Source organism: Prionailurus viverrinus, chromosome A1 (assembly GCF_022837055.1).
Source record: "Prionailurus viverrinus isolate Anna chromosome A1, UM_Priviv_1.0, whole genome shotgun sequence".
In the NCBI taxonomy this organism is placed as follows: Eukaryota; Metazoa; Chordata; class Mammalia; order Carnivora; family Felidae; genus Prionailurus; species Prionailurus viverrinus.
The window spans coordinates 143,559,460-143,584,233 of record NC_062561.1 but is presented as its reverse complement, the minus strand read 5'-3'; the positions used below and the strand labels follow the sequence as shown (position 1 = coordinate 143,584,233).

The 24,774-nt window shown below is 42.4% G+C and overlaps 1 protein-coding gene across 1 annotated transcript in view; it reads left to right on the top strand.

Moving 5' to 3' along the window:
• Positions 1-24,774, top strand: part of ARSB (arylsulfatase B) — a 170,395-nt gene that overhangs the window by 60,340 nt on the left and 85,281 nt on the right. The window contains exon 5 of the mRNA XM_047868110.1: positions 22,656-22,899. Coding sequence (XP_047724066.1) covers positions 22,656-22,899 — 244 coding nt within the window. The remainder of the gene's footprint in view (positions 1-22,655; positions 22,900-24,774) is intronic.

Sequence of the window (24,774 nt, the reverse complement as noted above, 5' to 3'; positions counted from 1 at the left end):
CTCCCTCTCTCTCTGCCCCTCCCCCGTTCATGCTCTGTCTCTCTCTGTCCCAAAAATAAATAAAAAAAACGCTGGGAAAAAAAAAAGAACATAGACAAAGATTATTTGTATGGCTCAGTTGGTTGAGCATTTGACTCTTGATTTCCACTCAGGTCATGATCTCATGGTTCGTGGGATTGAGCCCTGCATCAATCAGGCTATGTGCTGGCAGTGTGGAGCCTGCTTAGGATTCTCTCTCTCTCTCTCTCTCTCTCTCTCTCTCTCTGCCCCTCCCCTGCACTCTCTTTCTCTCTCAAAATAAATAAATATTTTAAAAATAATTTGATGGGGCGCCTGGGTGGCTCAGTCAGTTAAGTGTCCAACTTCGGCTCAGGTTATGATCTCATGGTTCATGAGTTCAAGCCCTGCATAGGCCTCTGTGCCGACAGCTCAGAGCCTGGAGCCTGCTTTGGATTCTGTGTCTCCCTCTCTCTCTGTTCCTCCCCCCACTCACACACTCTCTCTCTTTCTCTCAAAAATAAATAAACATTAAAGAAAACCTTTTTGGGGCTCCTGGGTGGCTCAGTCGGTTAAGCGTCCGACTTCGGCTCAGGTCATGATCTCACGGTTCATGAGTTCAAGCCCCGCGTCGGGCTCTGTGCTGACAGCTCGGAGCCTGGAGCCTGTTTCAGATTCTGTGCCTCCTGCTCTCTCTCTGACCCTCCCCTGTTCATGCTCTGTCTCTCTCTGTCTCAAAAATAAATAAACGTTAAAAAAAAAAAACAAACCTTTTTGATAAAGTTATCCCCAACCAAATAGAATTGTTCTATAATAGACCCAAAGGTTATTCTTATCAGAGGGACAGTTTTATGAAATTGAGCACTTGCGGAAAGGAAGGCGTGAGCTTGAACTAGCATTCCGAATTGAATGATGGAGGAGGATAAGGGTATTTCCCGAAGCAGAAGCAGACTTAGAGCCTAGGTTTCGGTGCTTCCAATTCAGCATTCTCTGCACAAAAATGGCACTGCCTCTAGGACTATACAGTTTACCTAATTGGTTGGATTTTTGTCAAGAGCTTGATCCAAGTGCGGTTTTTTGTTGTTGTTTTAATATATAAAGCATTTGCAAGTTCTTTCAAGGGCAGCACATAGCTTTATTTAACTCCCTCCAGCCCTCTCTCACCTCTGTCAAGTTGTACCAGGAAATTCAAGGTCTAGCCAGAGGCCCCCAAAGAGTTAAAAAGACAACCAGCCTGCAGAGCAGAAGAAACTGATGTCAAAAGCAGATGTTCCTGTGCAGGCTTTGCTGGCTTCATAAGTCAGGATGAAGCCAGCATGTATGCACGCACGTCAGAAAAAACTCTTGGCCGGTGTTGTGGAGAAATGAAGTGTTGTCCCCTCATCTGCAATTCCTCTTCAGCCCCCGCTGCCTGGGAGTTGTGCAAAGGGTTCCCAGGAGACTGGTGGCCCTGACACTTGAACCATCAACTCCGAACGCCCTCGAATCCCTTGTTTTCATTGTTGGTGTTCTGCCGAGCTGCCCGCACAGCCCCTGCCCGTTTTCATTGGCCTCGGGGACTGTTATTGGAGTGGCTGACAGCTGTCTGCCAGGCTGTCTGAAGCTGCCTTCCTGTGCTCCCCACCGCTGCCCAACTTCACAGCACTATTGTTCCTGTTGGGCCTTTTTCTTAAAATCTTTCCCAGCTGTATCCTGATATGGTAAACCACTTAAATTAGCTCCAGATTGCTCTGTTTATTTTGTGTTAGATAAGCGACAAAATACAGTCCCAGCAGCCTGCCCAGGAGGAGGGTGGAAGTGGGGGGATGGGGAGCAGGGGACACCAGCAAGGTCTTTTACAAAAGACAGAGTTCCCAGACAAAACCGGGAAACGGCGTGGATACGAAACAGTCGCTCGTCTTGCCGTTTGCACGTGACCATGACGGGCTGGCCAAGCAATAACTTTGGGTCTGAGCACACCTCATTCCAGAAAAGAAAATCAAGCCCCTGGCGTGAAGTCACACAAGAAGGAAGCTAATTTCCATTATTGGAAATGGATGCGGTATCTCTACTAACCACAGGTCTGGTTGCCCTGCCAGCTGTCCAGGTACTACGCCCGACGCCCTGATCGTGACAGGAATCCCTTCTTTCAAATTGCCCTTCTGTTTTGCAGTGCATGGTAGCCGACGGGCTCGAAACTAGCTGAAGTTTACCAGCTTCCCTATATGCTCAGCGTTGGCAAATGTTCTCTTGCCTGCTGTAATTTAAAGCGAGAAGTCCAAAGACATTGAGTCACCAGCATAGGTATTTTCCACACAGCTGCAAGTGAAAATTCACAGTGAACTTGGCCCCCATTTGCTCCTGCGGGCCGTCTGTGCAGCTGCTCTCTCCATAGTCTCTCCTTCCCTGTGCTCTCTGCTCACAGGGGCTCTCATGCAAAGCCTTTCTGAATACCTCTCAATAAATATTTTCGAATACAATAGATACTATCCTCGAATGAAGATACTGCCTTTGTGATTGTAGGAATAAACCCAAATAAAATATGAAAAGGAAACTTCCGAATGCTTCAAATGCACTGAAGCACATGAACAATGCCAGCGACCCGCTGAGTTACAACAGTTATTGAAAATTTTGTCTGTGGGTAACTCAAGACTCCCCGGGAAAGATCCCATGACTCACTCTGACGTGACTGGGCCTTCATCCTCACCCTGAACCAGAGTTCTGGAAATGCTTTCTACCAAGTTGAGAGGAGGGGAGGGAAGAACAGGGTCAGGAGTAATAAAATGTCCTTAGAAACTGCCTTTTAGTTTCCTTTGGGGCACATAAACTCAGTGTGTAATAAAAAGGTACAAAACCAACTTTGGAAGAATAATTACCCTGTCAAGCCCCCTTTCCCTCTGGTGGAATGTGCCTTTTCTTCACCAAATTCTAGCATGGGATTGAAGGGCCTCCAGAGTCACCTGCTCTAATTACCCAGTTCTCCTCTCTCTCTCTTTCTTGGTGTCCTTTTTTGTCCTAATTATGGACAGTTCTGTATTTTGCACATGGATGACCTATCCCTTGAGAGTAGAGACTGCGTATTGACCCTTTGTTGTCTTTTCTCACAATGCTGACAACAGTCATGGATACTTTGCAGGTGCTTAACTAAGGCCTTCAAAATTATTGTTTTCTTTATGCTTACCTAAGATGCGGTGACATTCATTCTGCTTCTGTATTACCCCAGGCAAACAATAAAACAGTAAAAACATCATCAACAACAACAACAACAACAACAACAACGACAAGGTCCCCATCACAAGTCTCATTGGCCCATTCACATTAAGGTGTTGCACATTCCCTTAGGGGCACCTCGGTGGCTCAGTTGGTTAAGTGTCCAACTTCGGCTCAGGTCATGATATCACAGTTCATGAGTTTGAGCCCCGCATCGGGCTCTGTGCTGACAGCTCAGAGCCTGGAACTTGCTTCAGATTCTGTATTTTCATCTCTCTCTGCCCCTCCCCTGTTCATGCTCTGTCTCTCTCTCAAAGATAAATTTTAAAACATTAATTTTTTTTTTTAATATTGCATATACCCTTCCAGTGATGGGCAGGATAGAGTAAGCCAACCAAAGCCTAACTTTCTCAGGGACGGCACCTGGAACTCTAGAAACTACAGAAAGTGACTCTCTGGGACAATGAAAAATAAACAATAGCAAGGCAATGGTGAATGGGAATGAAGTCAAAGCTTTATCAATCCTTTGTGCCAGGCATGAGTTTTGTGGGGCTTGTTTTCTCTCCTCAGCCTTGCAGCTTTGACCCAAGGCCTGATGGAAGTCTAGAACAACGCAATAGGCACTGGCAGAAGAATCTCTAGGTGAAACCCTCTATTTCTAAACAGTGGTTTGGGAAAGGAGTCCTTTGCTGGAGAATATAGGGGAATTATTATTTTGTTCCTTCTTTTCCTCCCTTGACTCTACCCAAAGGCCAACCCAAGTTGAAGATCTGCATTTACTTTTGTGTTGGGGGGTTGGACACCTGAAATTCCCAAAAGAAAGTTCTTTGTAACCAGAGGACCAGGGAAAAGGAGCCCCCTTTGTCCAAAAAGTGTGGGAGAATCTCATTGTTTTATCTCTTTTTTTATTTTGCTGCTTTGCTCCCAAAGGCAGCCTGAGTTGTATGGAAGCACATGACAGAATAAGGGACTAAAACCTGGGAGAAACCTGTCTTTCTGACCAGAGGAACAAGAAAAAGGGGACCCCTGGAGGCTAGAAAGTGTGTGGGGAATCTCAGAGAGGATAGAAGTGGAGAAGCTGGGATCCCCCAGTTCTGTGTAAGCCCCAGGCTCACCTCTAAGTGGTGCATGTGCCACACAGACCCAAAGAAGCAAAGCAAAGTTTCAAGAACTTAACTGCAATGTAAACCACTACCCAAGTCCCACACTAACTCCTGAATGTGGTGCTTATTGGGTAAAAACAAACAGTACGGCAAAGCCTTTGAAAATTAAACCACTGTTCACAGAAGGTGAGACAAAACTTGCAATCTGAATCTAACTGGATTGGTTGTCTGCTAAAACAAAGAAACATCAACATCCTTGAGAAGATTTTAATAGGACCTAGAGTCTCACAACTTGGTATGCCCAGGGAACAATCCAGAATTACTCATCCTACAAAGAACCAGGAGAATGTGACTAATACTCAAGGGAAAAGACTCAAGAGATGCAGCTCTGGGATCACCCAGATGTTGAAGTTGTCAGATTAAAATTTTAATGTAGCAATTATAACCATTCTCCATGAGATGCAGTTGAACACTCTTAGAATGCATGGAAAGGTAAAGTTCTCAGCAAAAGAAAGCACGCATGCAAGCAAGCAAGCCAAGCTGGAATTTTAGAACTAAAAAATATAATATCTGAAATTAAAATTAGCACTGTGGGCCCAGTAGCAGAATAGTAGAGGCAAGGGTCAGTGGACTTCAAGACAGATTAATAGACATTATATAATCTAAAAGACAGAAAAAAGAAAAAAAATTGAACCAGCTGTAGGGACCTGTGGAACAATATTAAAAGAGCTAACATTTATGTCATTGGAGTCCCAAGGAGAGGAGAAATATTATTGCCGAGAAAAAACATATGAAGGAATAATGTCTGAAAACTTCACAAATTTGATGAGGTCTACATGTGTAGATTCAAGGAGCTCAGTAAAATCCAGTCAGGATAAACCCAAAGAAAGCTACGCTCATATTGTAATCAAAATGCTGAAAACCAAAGATGAAGGAAAAAACATCTTGAAAGCAGCAATCTCCGTGGTGGGGATTTAACCTAGAGAAATGAAAACATGGTTATACAAAAACCTGTACCCACATGTTTACAGCAGCCTTATGGATAACCACTAAAGACTGGAGAAAACCCAGATTTCCTTCAGCTGGTGAACAGATAAGCAAAACTGTGGCCTACCTCTGCAGTGGATGGCTGTGCCACGCGGCAGCATAATGAGCCACGGATACATGCGCTAATGTGCATGTATCTCAACTGCATTGTGCTGCATGAGAGAAGCCAGACTCCAGAAGTTTCACACTGTTTGATTCTTTTTATATGGCCTTCTGGAAAAAAGCAGAACTTTAAAGATGGAGAAGCCATCACCAGTTGCCAGGGCTTAAGGGTGGAGTGGAGGGTTTGATTACAAAGGAGCAGCACAAGGGAGTGATTCTGGGATGACAGGGTTGTTTCGTGATTATGGCGCTGGTTATATGACTCCATTTGTCAAAATTCATAAAACTCCATACCAAAGCAAGTGACTTTTACTGTATGTAAATCAGAAAATAAAAAATAAAAGAAATCACTAGCATGCCATTTCATATCTGCTAGGGTTAATGTATCTTCATGACTGCATGAAGTATGGAAAAGATTCATGTAATCTCTTAAGTATTTTGAAGTCATTTTCCACTTGATTCCACATTAAACTTGCAGGAAACTAAAAATGGAATAAACAATGAAGCAGTCTCTTTGGGTACATAGGAGGAGCTTTCCAAAAAAGAATTTGGTGCCTCACATGCCAGGCAGATGTTTTATAGGGTCAGTTTACCACAAAAGGCCCTGATGAACAACTGAGGTCTGTAAAAGAGACACCTTGATTCCGGAAGAGATCTACTGGTTTTAAAAGAAGCCAAGTCAGTCTGGACTGGAGAAAACAAGAGCAAAGCCTTTGACATATCTTGGAAGCTCTGGGTTTTGATAATCGGGGTGGTATTGAGAATGCCCTCTCTGGAAGCATCACATCTGTTGTACTGAGCTCTCCCTCACTTGTGGTTCTAAAATATACATGGAGTAGGCTGGTTTGGACTATTTCCATGAAGCAGATTGTATACATTCCTGTAACACCAGGAAGAGTTTTCCTGAATGTAGAATTTTTTCTTTAGCCTACCTCTCATCCAAAGGGCAAAACGTTCAGGATGGATGTTTAATAGGAATGAGATCCCACTAGCTGAGCAGAGTGTCACTTTCTCCCTCTGCTTATTCTGCCTTTGAATTTTTATCATCACTTTGCATCCTTTTGCACCATCATGGGTCTGATCACTTTTGATACACAAATGTATAAGAACAGCTATTGGCTTTAAGAAACCTCTTCCCCAATTACAAAAAGATTCTCTTATGCCTTTCTATAATATTTTATGGCTTTAGCTTTTACATTTAGGTCTTTGATCTGTCTTTTTTTCCCCCATACAAGTTTATTTTGTTCAGATATGAGACACATTATCGTAAATTCACCCTTTTAAAATGGACGATTCAGTGGTTTTTAATATATTCACACAGTTGTGTGTGAATATTCACCATTAATTTCTTGTCACCCACTCCTCCGCAAAATCCTGTGTCCATTAGCGTCAACCCTTCCTTCCAGCCCACGGCAACCACTAATCTACTTTCTGTCTCCATAGATTTAGAATGTCTCTTCTGGACATTTCATGTAAGTGGAACCATACAATATGTGGCCTTTTGTATCTATCTAGCTTCTTTCATTAGCATACTGTTTTCCATATTGTAGCATGTATCCGTATTTCATTCCTTTTTATTATTGAATAATACTCCTTTTTTTTGCTGTACATCCCTGAAAATATATCACATTCTCTTTACTCTTTCATCAGTTAGTGGACATTGGGTGTTTCCACTTTTGGGGCCCATGATGAGTAATGCTGCTGTGAACATTCATACACAAGTTTTTGTGTGGACGTATGTTTTCATTTCTCTTAAGTATACACCTAGGAATGGGATTTCTCGGTTATGTAGTAACTCTATGTTCAACTTTTTGAGGAACTGCCAAACCATCTCCAAATCAGCAAAACAGTGTTATATTCCCACCAGCAATGTTTGAGGGTTCCAATTTCTCTGCATCCTCTCCAACACTTGTCATTGTCTGTCTTTTTAATTACAACCATCCTAGTGAATGTGAAGTGGTATCTCCTTGTGGTTTTGATTTGTAGCTTTCTGATGACTAATGATACTGAACATTTTTTCCTGTGCTCATCTTATTTGGAGAAATATCTGTTCAAATCTTTTGCCTACATTTTAAATGTTTTGTTTTATTGCCTTTTTTTTTTTTTACTATTGCATTGTAATATCCATTAGAAAAAAAATTTTTAGTACTTATTTCTTTTTGAGAGAGAGAGAGAGAGTGCAAGCGGTGGGGGAAGGGCGTAGGCAGAGAGAGAGAGAGAGAGAGAGAGAGAGAGAATCCAAAGCAGGGTTCAGGCTCTGAGCTGTCAGCACAGAGTCCAATGTGGGGCTCAAACCCACCAACTGAGAGATCATGACCTGAGCTGAAGTCACACGCCCACTGTCTGAACCACCCAGGTGCCATTTTTACACCCAGGTGTAATATGACCCATTTTTATTTCTTATGTATGCTGTGAAGTGGGATTTGTCAGGATTTGTTGTTGTTGTTGTTGTTTTTCTTATAGGTATACGGTTACTCTAAGAATCATTTGTTGGAAAGACATTTTTCTCAATTGGTTTGTTTTGCTAAGTATCAAACGATCATTTATTTAAAAAAATTTTTACTGTTTATTTATTTTTGAGAGAGAGAAAGAGCGTGCAAGTGGCGGAGGAGCAGAGACAGAGGGAGACACAGAATCTGAAGCAGGCTCTAGGCTTCATCAGCATAGAGCCTGATGAGGGTCTCGAAATCAGGAGCTGAGCCATGAGCTCATGACCTGAGTCGAAGTCTGACGTTTAACCGACTGAGCCACCCAGGCATCCCTCAAATGATCATTTAAATGTGGTTCTTTTACCAGGCTCCTCTTCTTGTACCATGCTGTCTTGATTACTATAGCTTTACATAGTAAGTCTTGAAGTTGGCTAGTGTAATTCTTTCAACTTTGTTCTTCTATTTGAAACTTGCTTGCAGTCCTAGAATAAACATCACCTGATCATCATGATGGTGGTAGGTGAAGTAATGGTCCCCTTTCTTCCTCCGAAGATATACACATTATAGAGCCGTGAACCAATGAATATATTTTGGACAAAGGAGAATTAAGGTTGCAGGCTGAATTAAGATTTCCAGTTAGCTGACCTTAAAATGGAGAGATTATCTTATAGGACCTAATGTGATCACTGAGATTTTTAAATGTAGAAGAGAGGGGCGCCTGGGTAGCTCAGTCATTTAAGCATTTGACTTTTGATTTTGGCTGAAGTCATGATCTCGTGGTTCGTGGGATCAAGCCCCGCATCGGACTCTGCTGACAGTGCAGAGCCTGCATGGGATTTTCTCTCTCTCTCTCTCTCTTTGCCCCTCTCCCCGCCTCCTCTCTCTCTCGCTAAATAAATAAACATTTTTTGAAAATAAACAAATGTGGAAGAGAGAAACAAAGAGGAGGACAAAGTAATACAATGAGAGAAAGACTCAACCAGCTATTACTGGATTTGAAGGTGGAGGAAGAAGGTCTTGAGCCCAGGAATTCCAGTGGCTTCCAGAAACTGGAAAAAGCAAAGAAACAGGTTTTTCCCTAGAGCCTCCAAAATTGAGTGCAAGCCTCCCAACACTTTGGTTTTTTCCCAATGAGACTTGCATCAGACTTTTAACCTATAGAACAAAAAGATGGTAAATCTGTGGTGTTTAAGCTCTTAAGTTTGTGGTAATCTTTCATAGCATTGATAGAAAACCAACACAATGATGTATTATAATTTTTGTATATAGCTGGATTTGATTTACTAAAATTTTGTTAAGGATTTTTGCACCTCTGTCCACTGTAGTTTTCTTTCTCTTCTTCTTCTTCTTCTTCTTCTTCTTCTTCTTCTTCTTCTCCTTCTCCTTCTCCTCCTCCTCCTCCTCCTCCTCCTCCTCCTCCTCCTCCTCCTCCTTCTTCTCCTCCTTCTCCTTCTCCTTCTTTTTCATAATGTCTTTGGGTTTGGAATCAGAGTAATGCTGCATTCAGTGAGGGATGCGTTCTGGAAGAGTTTGTGTAGAACTAGTAATATTTCTCCCTAAGTGCTTGGTAGAATTTACCAGTGAAGCCACTGAAGCCTAGAGTTTTCTTTTTTTATTTTATTTTTTAAAAAATTTTTTTTTCAACGTTTATTTATTTTTGGGACAGAGAGAGACAGAGCATGAATGGGGGAGAGGCAGAGAGAGAGGGAGACACAGAATCGGAAACAGGCTCCAGGCTCTGAGCCATCAGCCCAGAGCCTGACGCGGGGCTCGAACTCACGGACCGCGAGATGGTGACCTGGCTGAAGTCGGACGCTTAACCGACTGTGCCACCCAGGCGCCCCTAGAGTTTTCTTTATGGAAGTTTTTTAACTACAACTTTCAATTTCCTGAAAAGATACAGAGCTACGTAGGCTATCTGTTTTTGAGTATACTTTAGATTTGTGAGAACTTAATTGCTAAAAAAAAAATGGTTGAAACTTGGTTGATTTCCTTTTTCAAAGAAAGAGGCCTTCTTTCACCACCTTTTTGAATATTTATAGTGCAATTTAATATATTTTAGATCTAAAATATTTATTTTGAGGTTTTATTGTGAGATTGCATAAACGTAAGTACAAATATACTGTGTATTGGCAGTGAGACATAGTAAGTCTGTGAGTCCTTCTTCACCGGGAAATCTGATTCCCATTTAGCTTCCCACGCACTTAAGCCACTCACCTGGGGCGCGAACATGCCAGCGTCTGTGATACGTAAGTTTATATTGTAAATCAGTTGACGTTCTGATGTATATATCATCTGTAATAGTTTTGCTCCTGAGAGGTGGAGCCTCTCTCCGTGTGCTGGCAGAATTATTTATGAGCTTGCAGGGCTTTAGGCCAGATCCCCAACCATGGTAAATTTACAAAGTAACGAATGTCATCTGACAAGCCTCTTGACAGAGAGGCCACAATTTATCCCTGGCTGTATGTCCCAACTTGCCGTTGTGTAGGGCAGTGGTTCCTCCTGGAAACATTTTGGAAATTTGGTGGGGTGCTGCTAGCACTCAGTGGGCAGAGGCCCAGACGCAATGCCCCTAATAACCCCGTGCAGTGAGGAGCTTCCCTGAGTCTTAGATGCTCATGGATATCCGACTGCTTTGTCATAAAGATTAAAGAACATGCTTCGGGTTTTCTGACTTTAGAACCAAGTCTAGTTTTACATATAAGCACAAGGCACTTTTTGTGTGGTTTTAGATCCACTTAATATCCCAATTTTGATTTTAGCATTCATACCTACCCTCTTTGATTTTTCTGTGCCTCTAGTATAGAATGGTCTCCTTTAAGCCGAAAGTTATTAATATACAGCACATGGAATTATCTAATCACTTTGCTGTATCTTCTAGGACTGAGCCTGCACATTTTCAGGTGAAACACATGCTAATATATTATCAATTACCTATTCTCCTTTATATTACATTTAGAGTTGTTTTACAAAGTAGGTGGTTAAGTATAATATTGTGTTTGAATCCCATTACAGTACAGTATAGGGAGAACTATAAAATTTTAACTATAAAAAGGGGGTTTGGGGCTTGAAAGGCTTGAGAACCATGATATAGAAGCAAGCTTCCTTTTCTCCTCTATTTCAAAACTTCCCCAGTTATTATAGTTGCTGTTCGATTAAAAGGTACAATCTGTGAATGAGTCCACAGATGGGTCATGTGTTACCACATCCACAAGAAACACAAAACAACTACAACAATAAAAATGGATTCACCTTCTCTTTCGCCTGCAGAATAACCTAATATGACTATTTTATCCACCAAACACAGTGCACCCAGCCGTAATGCTCACATGTGTGTGCAGCGATCAGACTTCTGTCCACAAACTTTGACATGCAAGAAGTGTAACTTGCTTCATCTTTCCCTGCAGAAGTGAATGTAACACTGCTCGCTGGGGTTGCAGTCCTGCTGGGTGGAGGAAACCTGAGGTCAGTCAGTTCAGATCATCAGTTCAAGGTCCTTTTGTCTCATCCCTGGCTCCCCTCCAGGGAACCAGTACATTGCAGCCGAGGAGATTGTCTGGTCCATGGTCACTTTCTACAGAAACCCCCTTCATACGGGGCCTTTTCATGTCGTCCATCCATCTAGATCGTGCTGCAACCCCCTGGCCTGCAGAGACTCAGACCATCTCTTGCCCCATCTGTGCTCTTCTCCACAGCAAATGAAAACCGTCCATCACTGGGGCTGTAACCTCTTCTACATTGTGGTGTGAGGGCCTCTGAGCCTACGTTGTTCTCTGTTGCAGCCACACCACACTGGGCACAGGAAAATGCAAGGAGCCTTGCTGTCCCCTTCTTCTTACCTTAGTCTCAGAGTGGTCTCTGCAGAGACCATCTCCAGCAATTTGCACCTTTCTAATTTGCAGATTCTAGCCTGCTCTGAAATTAGGAAGCCAGACACCATTCATAAAATTAGAATCGTGTCTAAGACTAAATGGGCCCTGCATTAGGGTCTGATTGCAGGGACTTGTTGATGCCTATTATGGTTATTCAGGGGCATGTGTTCTGATTTATTTGTTTGATTTTGTTTTTTCGTCCTGTGTTCATGGCTGTTCAGAAGACCTTGAGTGTCCCAGATACTGGACCCCTTCCTTCTTTCCTTCCTCCCTCCCTCCCTCCCTTCCTCCCTTCCTTCCTTCCTTCCTTCCTTCCTTCCTTCCTTCCTTCCTCCCTTCCTCCCTCCCTCCCTTCCTTCCTTCCTTCCTTCCTTCCTTCCTTCCTTCCTCCCTCCCTCCCTCCCTCCCTCCCTTCCTCCCTCCCTTCCTCCCTTCCTTCCTTCCTTCCTGCTAATTTTTAAATTTAAGTGTAGTTGACATGCAGTGTTACATTAGTTTCAGGTGTACAACATAGTTATTCATCATCTCCATATGTTATGCTATACTCACCACTGGTGTAGGTCCCATTTGTCACAAAACATCACTATTACGGTACTGTTGACTATATTTCCTGCCTTTTATGCCCATGACTTCTTCATTCCATAACTGGAAGCCTATGTCTCCCACTCCCCTTGACCCATTGTACTCATCCTTCCATCCCAGCCCTGTGATAGCAACCAGTTTCCTCTCTGTATTTATGGGTCTGATGCCACTTTTTGTTTATTTGTTGTTTGGTTTTAGATTGCGCATATGAGGGAAATCACATCGTATTTGTCTTTCTCAGAACTCTCTCTTTCCACATCCCTTTGTCTCCTGGTGAAATGCCTTCATTTAACCTCTTGCTTCTCATTAAGCACAGGGACCTCACTGCTTCCCACGCTTCCTCTTCTTCAGCCGGCTTCCCTTCTGAGCACCTGCTTGGAATGTCCAGTGTTATTTGATTTCTCCTCACTCTCACTGTGTACCCCATCAGAAGGGGTTCTGCCACCTGTATGATCAGGAGGACTGATCAGTCTGAGGACTCACAGTTTGTTTTACTTTGGCTTTGGAACAAGTGTCATCTGCAAATCCAAGGGAATCTTGTTCTTGTATTTTTATTAAGTATGCATTCAATATTTGAATTATTTGTTAATTCTCGTAACAGACTTTGTAATATCTAGGTATATTAAGTTATTTTTGTTTCTGACGTTAAATGTTTCACTCTTACCTTGTTCTTCAAAGAGAATTGTGTTGATCAGTGTCCTCATGAGTTGTTTGTCTCTCTTCCGTAAGTGGACACCCATACCTCAGTGAGTTGCTTTAGCACTGAACAAACCTCAGAAAAGAGCGTTGGGCAAACAGGATCACCGGTTCACTCAGTTTGTTTTATTGTGTTTTTTGGGTAACCCTAAAAGCGTATCTTACTATCTCTGAAGTAGACATCCAAGAAAATGTTGCTTCTGCATCAAAGGTAAATTCAGAACATTTAACTTGTATCATATATTTGGAAACATAAAGACCAAGTAAAGTAGTTGATGCTTGCCCAAAAAGAATATTTGAGCCTTCTCTGGCATAATTCTCTCTGAAAAATCATTGACCTCAATTCCCATCTTTTCTTGGCATACGAGGAATTAATGTACTTATTCTTTCACAACTCTACTTCTACTTTTTTCTGTCTGCTGCTGTTATTTTCACTTCTCTCTTATTCTCAAACTTGCCAGACTCTGAAGCACTTCTGTGATACTTTTTCATCTATTACTTCTGAATTAGCATTACTGATGGATAAACAGATACCTAGTTAAAAAAAAAAAATCTGCCTTAAAGGAGTTTCAGGTCTGGAAAGGGAGCCGAATAATTTATGAGTAAACCATGTTTCTCCCTCAAGCTGCCAAATAACTTTAGTTTGCCCTGAAATTCATAACTTCATTAGTTAAAAGTATCAAGCATTCTTTCAAGATCAAACTGAAGGGAAAACAAGGAAGGCTTTAATGTAAAAAAGGGATAGAACAAACATGTGCTTTTGCTGGTTCCCAAATACTGTAGACATTGGGCTCCTGTGCTACTTGATAGGGATCAGGAATATGGAGCCCAAATCCATGCCTCCCGAATGGGAGTAACAACATTCTGTACTTACTTTTAAGGATCACTAAGATCTGTGACTACCTACACTTTAAATTATAGAAAAAGTTCAAATGTTTGCCTACCAATATATAATAAATTAGGACACTGTTTTCCAGTTTCCAGTTCCATTTTGTCATGTCTTTCTTTCTTTCTTTCTTTCTTTCTTTCTTTCTTTCTTTCTTTCTTTCTTTCTCTTTCTTTCTTTCTTTCGTGAATTGGCTCAAACTCATAACCCAGAGATCAAGAGTTGCATGCTCCACCGACTGATCCAGCCAGGTGCACCTCCCCCCCCGCCCGCCATTATAACTTTTAGAGACCAAATGTTTCAACTCTTTCAACAGACTTTTGAGTCTTCTCATCCTTAAATTTTAAAGGAGAGATAAAATCCCATTGACGTCTCATCATTATAAGCAATGACATTAGCCCCATGGAAAGGAAGAAATCTTTTACTATCACCCTGGATCATCTTCCTTTTAATCCTCATTTATTCCTGATTTTGCCTTTCCCTGCATCTCTATCCCTTTATCTTCAGCCCTTTTGGAGGCTGCATCAGTTATTTGGGGTCTGGTTGCCAGGCCCATTCCAGCAGCATCTTCCCAATGCTAGTTCAGCAGGAGCGCTCCCGTTGCTGGTCCTTTCATCCAGATGTAAGTCAGACTGTGTCTGGCTGGGACTGAGCTCACAGCATTGATCTGCCCTGAGTGCTGCAAACCATTTGAAACCCCTACAAATATTCAAGTGAATGACTGAATAAAGCTTCAGTTTCTGACATTTTATTTGAATCACAGGCTATGGCCATTGTTCCTGTTTCCTTGATAATTGATATGCTTTATTTAGACTCCTAGAAACAGGAAGGTGTCAGCTGGCTCTGTCCCCAAAATAACAGAAAAATCCCTCAAATGCATTGTGTTTTTATGACTCTCAAGAAATTACCTACAGAGAAGAGAATGTAATTGAGAAGGGCTCTGTGCATAAAATCTTTCCTTGTTAATGAAAGCATGGGGTTTTAGAGTGCACTTGTAATACCTAAATCTAGTATAAGTGTAATAAATACCTAGATAGGAGGCTTTTCTGCTAGTTGATGCTGCTGCTGGTTGTGATTACCATCAGTGAAGATGGTTAATATTTATTGAGCACTACTTTTGTGCCAAGCTCTATATTAAGATAGGCATTATTGTTATCCTCACTTTATGAATGAGGAAATTAGACGGCGAGCGATCTCTCCAAACTTACAGCACTTAACTCCAATTCTTTGAATCCATTTCAATGAACTTAGAAATGTGGCAGTGGGGATGATAGAGAAAAACGCTGACAGTCGGAAGCCAGCTAGACACGTTTTTGTTTATATCTAGTCATCATTCAGCTCAAGTTTTCCTTACGTTCTGGCAACAGAGTGTTCTTAAGAGTATAGTTAACTTAATCTGTAATTAAGGAGAAGCCTTGATGCAGAGCACACTACGATCCAATGTGTAACTGAGTAAGGCCCTGGAGCCTCCTTTTCTCAGTTGCTGGGCTCCCCCTCTCTGATGCTGCTCAGCCCTGTCCTGTCATTCTGGTTTCAGCTCCTCTGAGAGACCCATGAATGAAGAGATCACATCTCTTTTTCTACTCACTCCATGAGATAGCAAGCCTTGTCTGTCTTCCTGGCTCCCATTTCCCCAAAGCTGGAATGGTCCTTGGTACATGGTGAGCACTCCCAAAAGATTTGTTAAGGGGGTAAGCGAGGACTCTCTTCCTGGCCAGGACCACGCTCCCTCAAATGCTTCAAACAATCCCCTTTGACTTCAGTGTGGCTGATCAGGGGCCACATTGGACAAACAATTCCAGTATTGTGAGTTTGATTTGCTTAAATTCTCATGGGGACCGGGAGGCACCCCCCACCCCCAAATATCCTATTAAATAAGCAGCATCTTTGTACACAACGGTTTCTTAAAAGTCAAGATCATGGAATGGCTAGATGACGGCTCAGAAAACACTATCCAATAAGCAAAGTAAACTTTTAGTGCCTTCAGTCTCAATATTTCGTGGCCCTTTCTCCATTTGTTTATTTGTTCCATACTCTGCACCCCACCCCCATTCTTGAGCCCTTCTCTTCAGTGGGCCCTGAATGCAAAGGACCCACTAGGAATGCAAAGATGAATGAGACATTGTCCTTGTCCTTGGGAGGCAGAGTTCTGGAAGATGAACCCATGAACAACTAATTAACAATATATAGTGAACAACTAATTAACAAGATATAGAGATAAGTGTGATAGGAAAGGTGTATATAAAGTGCAGATGTACAGAGACACTGTCTAGGCAGGGGGGTGGTGGGAGCAGTATATGAAAAGTTAACAGACGATGTGACATTTATCCTGAGAGTTAAAATTTAAGTGAGGCAGGAAAGAAGAGGGAGAGCATTTTAGGGAGAGGAACCAACAGGTACAAAGGCAAAATGAGCACGAAAGGGCATGACATACCCTAACAACAGGGCAAAGTTAGTTCTCTGTGAATGAAGCACAGGGCACTTTTTCTTTTTTGTAAGATTTTATTATTTTTCTTAAAAGTTTATTTATTTATTTTGCGAGAGAGTGTGTGTGTGAGTGAGCAGGGGAGGCGCAGAGAGAGAAGGAGAGAAAGAGAATCCCAAGCAGGCTCTGAACTGTAACTGCAGAGCCCATCGTGGGGCTTGAATCCATGAACCATGAGATCATGACCTGAGCCAAAGCCAAGAATCGGACGCTTAACTGACTGAGCCACCAAGGCTCCCTAAGACTTTATTTTTAAATAATTTCTATACCCAGTGTGGGACTTGAACCTATAGCCTGGAGATCAAGAACCGCATGCTCCACTGACTGAGCCAGCCATGTGCCCCAGCACAGGGCACTTTCTTTGGGAAGGGCAGGAGTTGATGCCCAATAAGTAGATTGGGGCCAGATGTAAAGGATTCTATATGTGGGCTGAAGTTTGAACTTTTTCCTGATTAGAAACCAATTAGAGGTCTTTAAACATGAACATGGCTTGATTGGTTTGGGGTTTCACAGTGATACCTCTGACAACAAAGTGAAACAATCTGTAAGTCACCCCCATTCCAGGTGGGAGGAGTGCCAGACCCGAGGCTCTGGGATAGATGGGGGTGAATGGATTTGAAATCTATTTCAAAGATAGACTTGGCAGAAGGGAATGCACATTCAGTCAGAAATTGATGTACAGGGCTGCCTGGGTGGCTCAGTTGGTTGAGTGTCCAACTTATGCTCAGGTCATGATCTCGTGGTTGGTGAGTTTGAGCCCCACATGGGCCTTGCTGCTCTCTGCCTGTTAGCACAGAGCCTGCTTCAAATCCTCTGTCCCCCTCTCTCTCTGCCCCTCCTCCACTTACGCTCTTTCTGGAAAACTAAATAAAAAACATGAAGAAAAAAAAAAGAAATTGAATGTAGAACAAGAGGAACAGAGAAGAACATTAAACTGTAAATTCAGTGTCAGATAGGTATTTTCTCCAAGATCTTTTCATAGGAGGAAATTGAGTTTCCTTGATCCTCTAGATGAATTCAAAGACATATATTAACCCTCCAATTTGCATTTTAGTTAAAAAGTTTTGAAAAAAAATAGGCTGAAAAAAATCAACCATCAGCAAGCAGTCCTCTTTTTCAGAAAAGGAGGTGTCTTGGTACTTCTTGGTATTTGAAGTCATGTTGTCTACTCATTTGTCACAGTTATGTTACTGGCCCTGTTCAGAGGAAAGTCCAGGCCCTTTGAGGCTGTTGGAGCTTTTCTTGCTTTTTCTTTTAGGATCCCTGAGTCAGAGTGAGGAGGATGTCTTGGATAAGTCCAGATTGGGAGGCAGTGAGATGGAAATATACTGATATTCAGGGCAGCCTTCCACAGCCAAGCCACAGCATTATACTGTTTGGGAGTCGTCCTAAAAAGTAATGTTGTTGTCATGGTTCCATCTTAACTTTTATCAGCTGGGTAAGGATGAGGCTTCATGGTCATATACTTAATGCTTTGGCTCAGATCTTTGGCTAGCCGATATTTTTCCATGACCTTTTGACAGTTATTTTTGTTCAGTAAGGAATAATAAAGTGAAATTTACCATCTGTATATGACGACATTTATTTTTGACATTTCTTTTCTAGACAGCAAAGTGTTTATAATTAGGTTTTCCCTCTGCCAAAAACATTGCGGAAAAACTATTTCCCTGAAAAAAAAAATTCAGAGCTTCCTTTACTAGTTGGAATCATCTTATATTGATTTGGAAGATTTTTTGTAAGTCAGGAAATGAAACAAAATTTTCTCTTGAAAATTCTTAGCAAGAACAAAAGGTAACTTCTGCCCAAAAGAAAATTAGGACAGAAAGTGAAAAGAACCATGTTTGAAATGGTGATGGTGGGGCACCTGGGTGGCTCAGTTGGTTAAACATCCCATTTCAACTCAGGTCATGATCTCACGGCTTATGGGTTCGAGCCCACATTGGGCTCTGTGCTGACAGCTTAGAGCCTGGAACCTGCTTTGGATTCTGTGTCTTCCTCTCTCTCTGCCCTCCCCTACTCACTCCCTCTCTCTCTCTCTTTCAAAAATAAAAAGAAAGGAAAAAGAAAATAAATGGTGATGGTTCCATTGTCTTTTTCAGTTTTAATTTGTCAGATTTAAGTGAGCAATATTGGAAACCTTATTTCAAATGAGCTTATCGTATTCTTTTCTTTTTAAGGCTCATTTTCCATTTATTTATTTTTTTCAAATATAATTTATTGTCAAACTGGTTTCCATACAACACCCAGTGCTCATCCCAACAAGTGCCCTCCTCAGTGCCCATCGCCCACTTTCCCTGTCCCCCACCTCCGAGCTTATTGTATTCTTGCTGCAACTGTGATCAGGTTTTTTTTTTTAAGTTTATTCATTCATTTTGAGAGAGAGAGCACATGTGAGCAGGGGAGGGACAGAGAGAGAGGGAGAGAGAGAATCCCAAGCAGTGTCCACCCTCAGTGTGGAGCCTGACGAGGGGCTTGATCTCATCACCACGAGATCATGGTCTGAGCTGATACCAAGAATCGAATGCTTCACTGACCGAGCCACCCAGGCGCCCCTGTGATCAGGTTTTATGTCCAACTTCTTGAAATACCCAGGAGACTGTGCTAGAACTGATGCACAACGCTATTTCTGAAGAGCCCAACTGTGGATTCTACCCCTTAGCTGATAAGTGGCAGCCTTCAGGCAGGTGTCACCTGCAGAGATGCAGACCCCTGGCAAAGCCAAATCACCCTCTTTATGCTGCCACTTGTGCTGTTGGCTCGGTGATAGGGGAGTCCGAGAGACATTGCAGTGTGCCAGTTGACAGTGCTTTCTCTCTAGAGTGCTCTTGAAAACATGACTGATAACAGATGATAGAATCCCTTACCGTTGCCGATGGGAAGAACGGCCCAGTGAGCAGTGGCAAAAACAGCCCTACTCACTGCATCAGCACCCTCCCCTGCTAAGATGTAGAAACCCCTTCCAGCTCCCACAGTAGCCACAGTGGCCAAATTCTCTTTTACAGCACAGAGTATTTTCCTTTTGGAGTCAGACCTGCTCCTAGCGTCAGATCGCAGCCCCAGCCCCCCTCCTCCTCATCTCCATGTGCATTTCCTCCACCATCATCATCCAGTATTTTTGTATTGAGCACTGACAAGTGTGTGGAACTGGAAGAGATTATATGATCTCTCAAAGGAGTGAATCTATTTAAAATACAGACAACAGGCATCTGCTACAAGCCCTGAGCCAGTATCGTTTATGGCAGTCTAGACAACAGAGGGAAATAATAGTGCCAGCTCAGCCATTCTTGACCTCAGGGCACAGAGTGTAAACGTTTCTTTCCAGTGTATTTTTGTATAACACGAACAGTGCCTCCTTTTAAGTTTTGAAACGTTGGTTTTGGGTGACATACTCTGTGAGGTATAAGCAATACAGAGGAATTCCCTCTGTCAAAAGATGGCGACTTCTTGCTGGGAGTATACAGGTTTGCTCACGGGAAATAGAAAGTGTATTGAATAAACTGGCTTGGGTGACTGTTTGGGCCTTGACTTTTTGTCAAGAAGAGATGTAAGGTTTTAGGAAAGGTTCTTTTAAGTCTGTGATAGCAAATGATAAGACTAATTGTCACCCACCCATGTGCTGCAGAATTGTTATCTTCATGTAGTCTAGCTCCAGACTCTTCTCCCTCCCTTCGCAAAGCACACAGAAGATCCGGGGACCTAGTGTGTTAAGGATGAGCAGAAGCATCCTTAGAGGCAGAACCTTGAATTTCTTACCAGCAACAAAGGTTCCTCTAAAGGGAACTATAACCGCCTTGAGATACCATCACCTTCTGCTATATCAAGAGGAAGAGTATACACTTTGCTGAGATTTACTCTGCTTGTGGTTCTCCTAGGGAAGTGAAGCTTTATGTGGCCCGTAGGCATAAAACTCACTCTAGCCCAGGGACGTCAGGAACATGGCATTCTGAGGGCAGAAGGCACCTGGGGAGTCATGCAGACCTTGTTTGAAGCCTAGCTTTGCCACTTTTTAGCTATTTGGACTTGCCAAACTCCTTTTTTTTTTTTTTTAACAACAAAATGGATAATACTAGACTGAGTTGTTATAAATTATACTAGCTACCATTTATTGAACACTTAGGTTGTGCCAGGTACTCAGCCAAGCAGTGATCATAAGTGGTGTCATTTAATTTTCATCATAGTACCTGAGGTAGGAATCATTAGTTCCACATTACATATAAAGAAACCGAGTTAGGTATTGCCCTGAGTCACACAGCTACTGAGTGGTTAGCATGAGGCTTCGATTCCAGGCCGATCAGACTTTAGATTCTTTGAGAGATCATGTAAAATTAAAGTGCTGCCTGTTGCATAGTAGGTGCTTAACAAATGTTAGTTCTTTTTCCTCCCGTGTGTTTCCTGTGGCTTTGATCTTGATTTCTGCGTTAGATTTTTACATCACAGAGCAGGTCTGTCATACTGCCCTCATGTGGCTCCTTTGGATAATAGTGGTTTTCTAAAAAAAGATTTAATCGAAGTGTAATATGTATGCAAATGAGGGTTATTTCAAATGTGTCTCTAGAGTCACCTAAATGTATGGATACTTTTGGAGGTACTGATGATTCTCCAACCTCACTGTTAAAGCAATATCTCTCTTTTTCCCTACGGTCCAACTTAATTTCTAACTGAGCTGCAACCAGCTGGTAAGATACTTAATTTCAGTCACTCTCGTAACTTCTCCTCTGGCTTCAACTTCAGTTGTTTTGGAAGAATACCCCTCTTCCCTGGACACAGTGCATGACGAAGCTTTGTCTTGCCATCCTGTCAAGAAAGGAGGAACTTTACTTGCAATTATTTTTTCCACCCAACTGCTCTGTTTACAGAGACGTTGAGCCCACTGGAGAAATTTTCAACTTTCACACTTAAAAAAGAGTTCATACCACTAGGGAGTAGACGTTTAATTCAGTTACCAGTGTAAATGTTAGAAAGTTTTTCCAGGTGAGTAAAATGAAAAGGTCTTCTGTCCCCACTCGGTAGGACTAAGTGAAATTTCACTCAGAAGTTTCTTTTTTAAATTTTATTTTATTTTGGGGGGGGGGAGGTGGGCAGAGGGAGAAAGAATCTTAAGAAGGCTCCATACTCAGCAAGGAGCCCAATGAGGGACTCAGTCCCACAACCCTAGGGTCATGACCTGAGCTGAAATCCAGAGTCAGACACTAAATCAACTGAGCCACACAGGTGCCCTAAGGTTTCTTTCTGTGTACCGGGGGGAGCTCAGCTTACCTGGATTCATTCTCCTATGTGACACAAAATTGCCTGCATGCAATTGCAACCTCATCATTGATTATTAGTACAGGGCTGTGTCCCAAGCAGATATCTTCAGGGGGCTTCCTTGTTTTTCAGTGACCTTATCCAAGGGGATTTGAAGGTCTCATGTCAGAGTTGTGCCACACTGCCCTCTGGTTATGTCTGTGTAATGGAGAGAGTGTTGAGTGGAAAAAGGAGTGTTGAGTACCTCTTGGTACTGGAAGAGGTAAGGAGGAGGTATCTTTTTAGTTCTTAAGCACCATTTAAAAGCAACATAGAAGTCTTCTGTTCTTGAGGTGCCTGGGTGGCTCAGTCGGTTGGGTGTCTGACTGTCTGACTTAGCTAAGGTCGTGATCTCACGGTGCCCCGCGTCGGGCTCTGTGCTGACAGCTCAGAGCCTGGAGCCTACTTCGGATTTTGTGTCTCCCCCTCTCTCTGCCCCTCCCCCGCTTGCACTCTGTCTCTCCCTCAAAGATAAATAAACATGCACTCTTATGTGGATCCTGAGAAACTTAACAGAAGACCGTGGGGGAGGGGGAGGAAAAAAAGAGTTAGAGAGGGAGGGAGCCAAAACATAAGAGACTCTTAAAAACTGAGAACAAACTGAGGGTTGATGGGGGAGTGGGAGGGAGGGGCAGGTGGGTGATGGGTATTGAGGAGGGCACCTTTTGGGATGAGCACTGGGTGTTGTATGGAAACCAATTTGACAATAAATTTCATATTAAAAAAAAGGAATTCTTCAGTTTTCATGAAAATAAATTAAAAAGAGAATTTGTATTGTCAATTTCAGTGCCTTAAAATTTCACATGGAGAAAAAACTTCAAAATTATGTATGTCTTCTTTCTCCATAATTTTTTTATTTTGCATAAAATAATACCCACAAGAAAAAAAAAACACTTTTTAAATTTTTTTTTTTTTTAAAAAGAAGTTTTCTGTTCTTAAATGTGTCTAGCATTGTCCTCATGCAAAGACCTAACTGTATTTCAGATAATGGAGGACAGACATTGGCAGGGGGCAATAACTGGCCCCTTCGAGGAAGAAAATGGAGCCTGTGGGAAGGAGGCATTCGAGGAGTGGGCTTTGTGGCAAGCCCCTTGCTGAAGCAGAAGGGTGTGAAGAACCGGGAGCTCATCCACATTTCTGACTGGTTGCCGACTCTCGTGAAGCTGGCCAAGGGAAGCACAAAAGGCACCAAGCCTCTGGATGGCTTTGATGTGTGGAAAACCATCAGGTACTTGTACATCTTCCTTTTTTCCCTCCTAGGGAAGAAACGGCAAGAACAGCCTGACAGGATTGAGTGAGAATGATAGCTTTTGTGTGAAAAATGATAGTTCAGCTTACAAAGCTTAGAAGCTTCTCTAAGATGTAGGCTAGGGTATTGTTTGCTCCCTCAGGGGACCTACCCTGTTGTTTGCTGGGAGAGTAGAGAACCAAGCAGCGGGTAGAGCTGGAATGTGAGCCAGGGAGCATCTGTGCATAAGTATCTAATGAGCACCCATTATGAGCCAAGCCCTGTTTTAGGGGTGAAGGAATTAGGAATGAACAAGAGGCAAGATCTTGGCTCTCATGGAGCTTATATTCTAGTGGGGAAGGGCGGGGTGGGGGAGCAGGAAATAAACAAGTAAACACATAAATAAGCAAGGTGACTTCCAGCAGCAATAAACACTATGAAGGTAATAAAACAGTGCATTGTGATAGAGAGAACTGGCAGAATGTAAGGGGGGTAGAATCTGGGGAGCAGAACCGGGACTCCGCTTTGGAAGTGATGACAGTCCTTCTCCTGTTTACCGCCACAGTGTAGAAAAATGGCGTCCAAGGTGAGGACACGGTATACACCTTCGAGGGTGCTGAAAGAAAACTATCAACTTGTATTTGTATTTAATTTTATCTTACCCTTGTTTAAGAATAAGCCTTATAAGGTACATAATAGATGGGCACATATATCTAAATTATAATTACGTGTATATATATATATTGGAGGTATTGTTACTGATGGAATGGCATTTGTCTAGTGCAATAGTTTGCAACCTCTGTTGGTGTTACAGAAGGAGAAAACGTGGATGATTGGTCCCTAGTGACCAGAAGGAGACAACCTCCTCATACTCTCCTTCTTCATCCCACTTCAGAGGCCCCATCTCAAAAATAGTAGGGTTTCTGGGGCGCCTGGGTGGCGCAGTCGGTTAAGCGTCCAACTTCAGCCAGGTCACGATCTCGCGGTCCGTGAGTTTGAGCCCCGCGTCAGGCTCTGGGCTGATGGCTCAGAGCCTGGAGCCTGTTTCCGATTCTGTGTCTCCCTCTCTCTCTGCCCCTCCCCCGTTCATGCTCTGTCTCTCTCTGTCCCAAAAATAAATAAACGTTGAAAAAAAAAAATTTAAAAAAAAAAAAAAAATAGTAGGGTTTCTATTCTTAGGAAATATACAATGAAGTAGGAGTAAAAGGTCATGATGACACGTTAACCTACCCTCAAATGGTTTAGAAAAAATTGTGTGTATTTCAATACATATTTCAAGATACACGGAGAGATAAAGTGTACATATCTAGTAAAATATGAAAAATAGGATAATCTGGGTAAAGGGCATGGGTGTTCTTTTACCGTTTCTTATTTTTGCAACTCTCAAACCATCAGATCATGACCTGAGCTGGAATCAAGAGTCAGATGCTTAACCAACTGAGCCACCCAGGGGCCCCTATTATTTACCATTTAAACAGAACTCAGTCATATCCACGTCATCTAACAGCTAAGCCAAGAAGTAAACAACAAAACTTCTTCTTTCATTAGTTGTTTTGAAAGTTTATACTCATTATTTGCTCATTCATATAAGATGACGTTTTTCTTTTTCTTTAAAATATTTCTGTCCCTTGGGGCACCTGGGTGGCTCATTCAGTTGAGCGTCCGACTTCAGCTCAGGTCATGATCTCACAGCTCGTGAGTTTGAGACCCGCGTCAGGCTCTGTGCTGACAGCTCAGAGCCTGGAGCCTGCTTCTGCTTCTGTGTCTCCCTCTCTCTCTGCCCCTAACCCACTCGCATTCTGTCTCTGTCTCTGTCAAAAATAAACATTTAAAAAATATATATATTTCTGTCCCTTATCCATGATCTAAACTTGA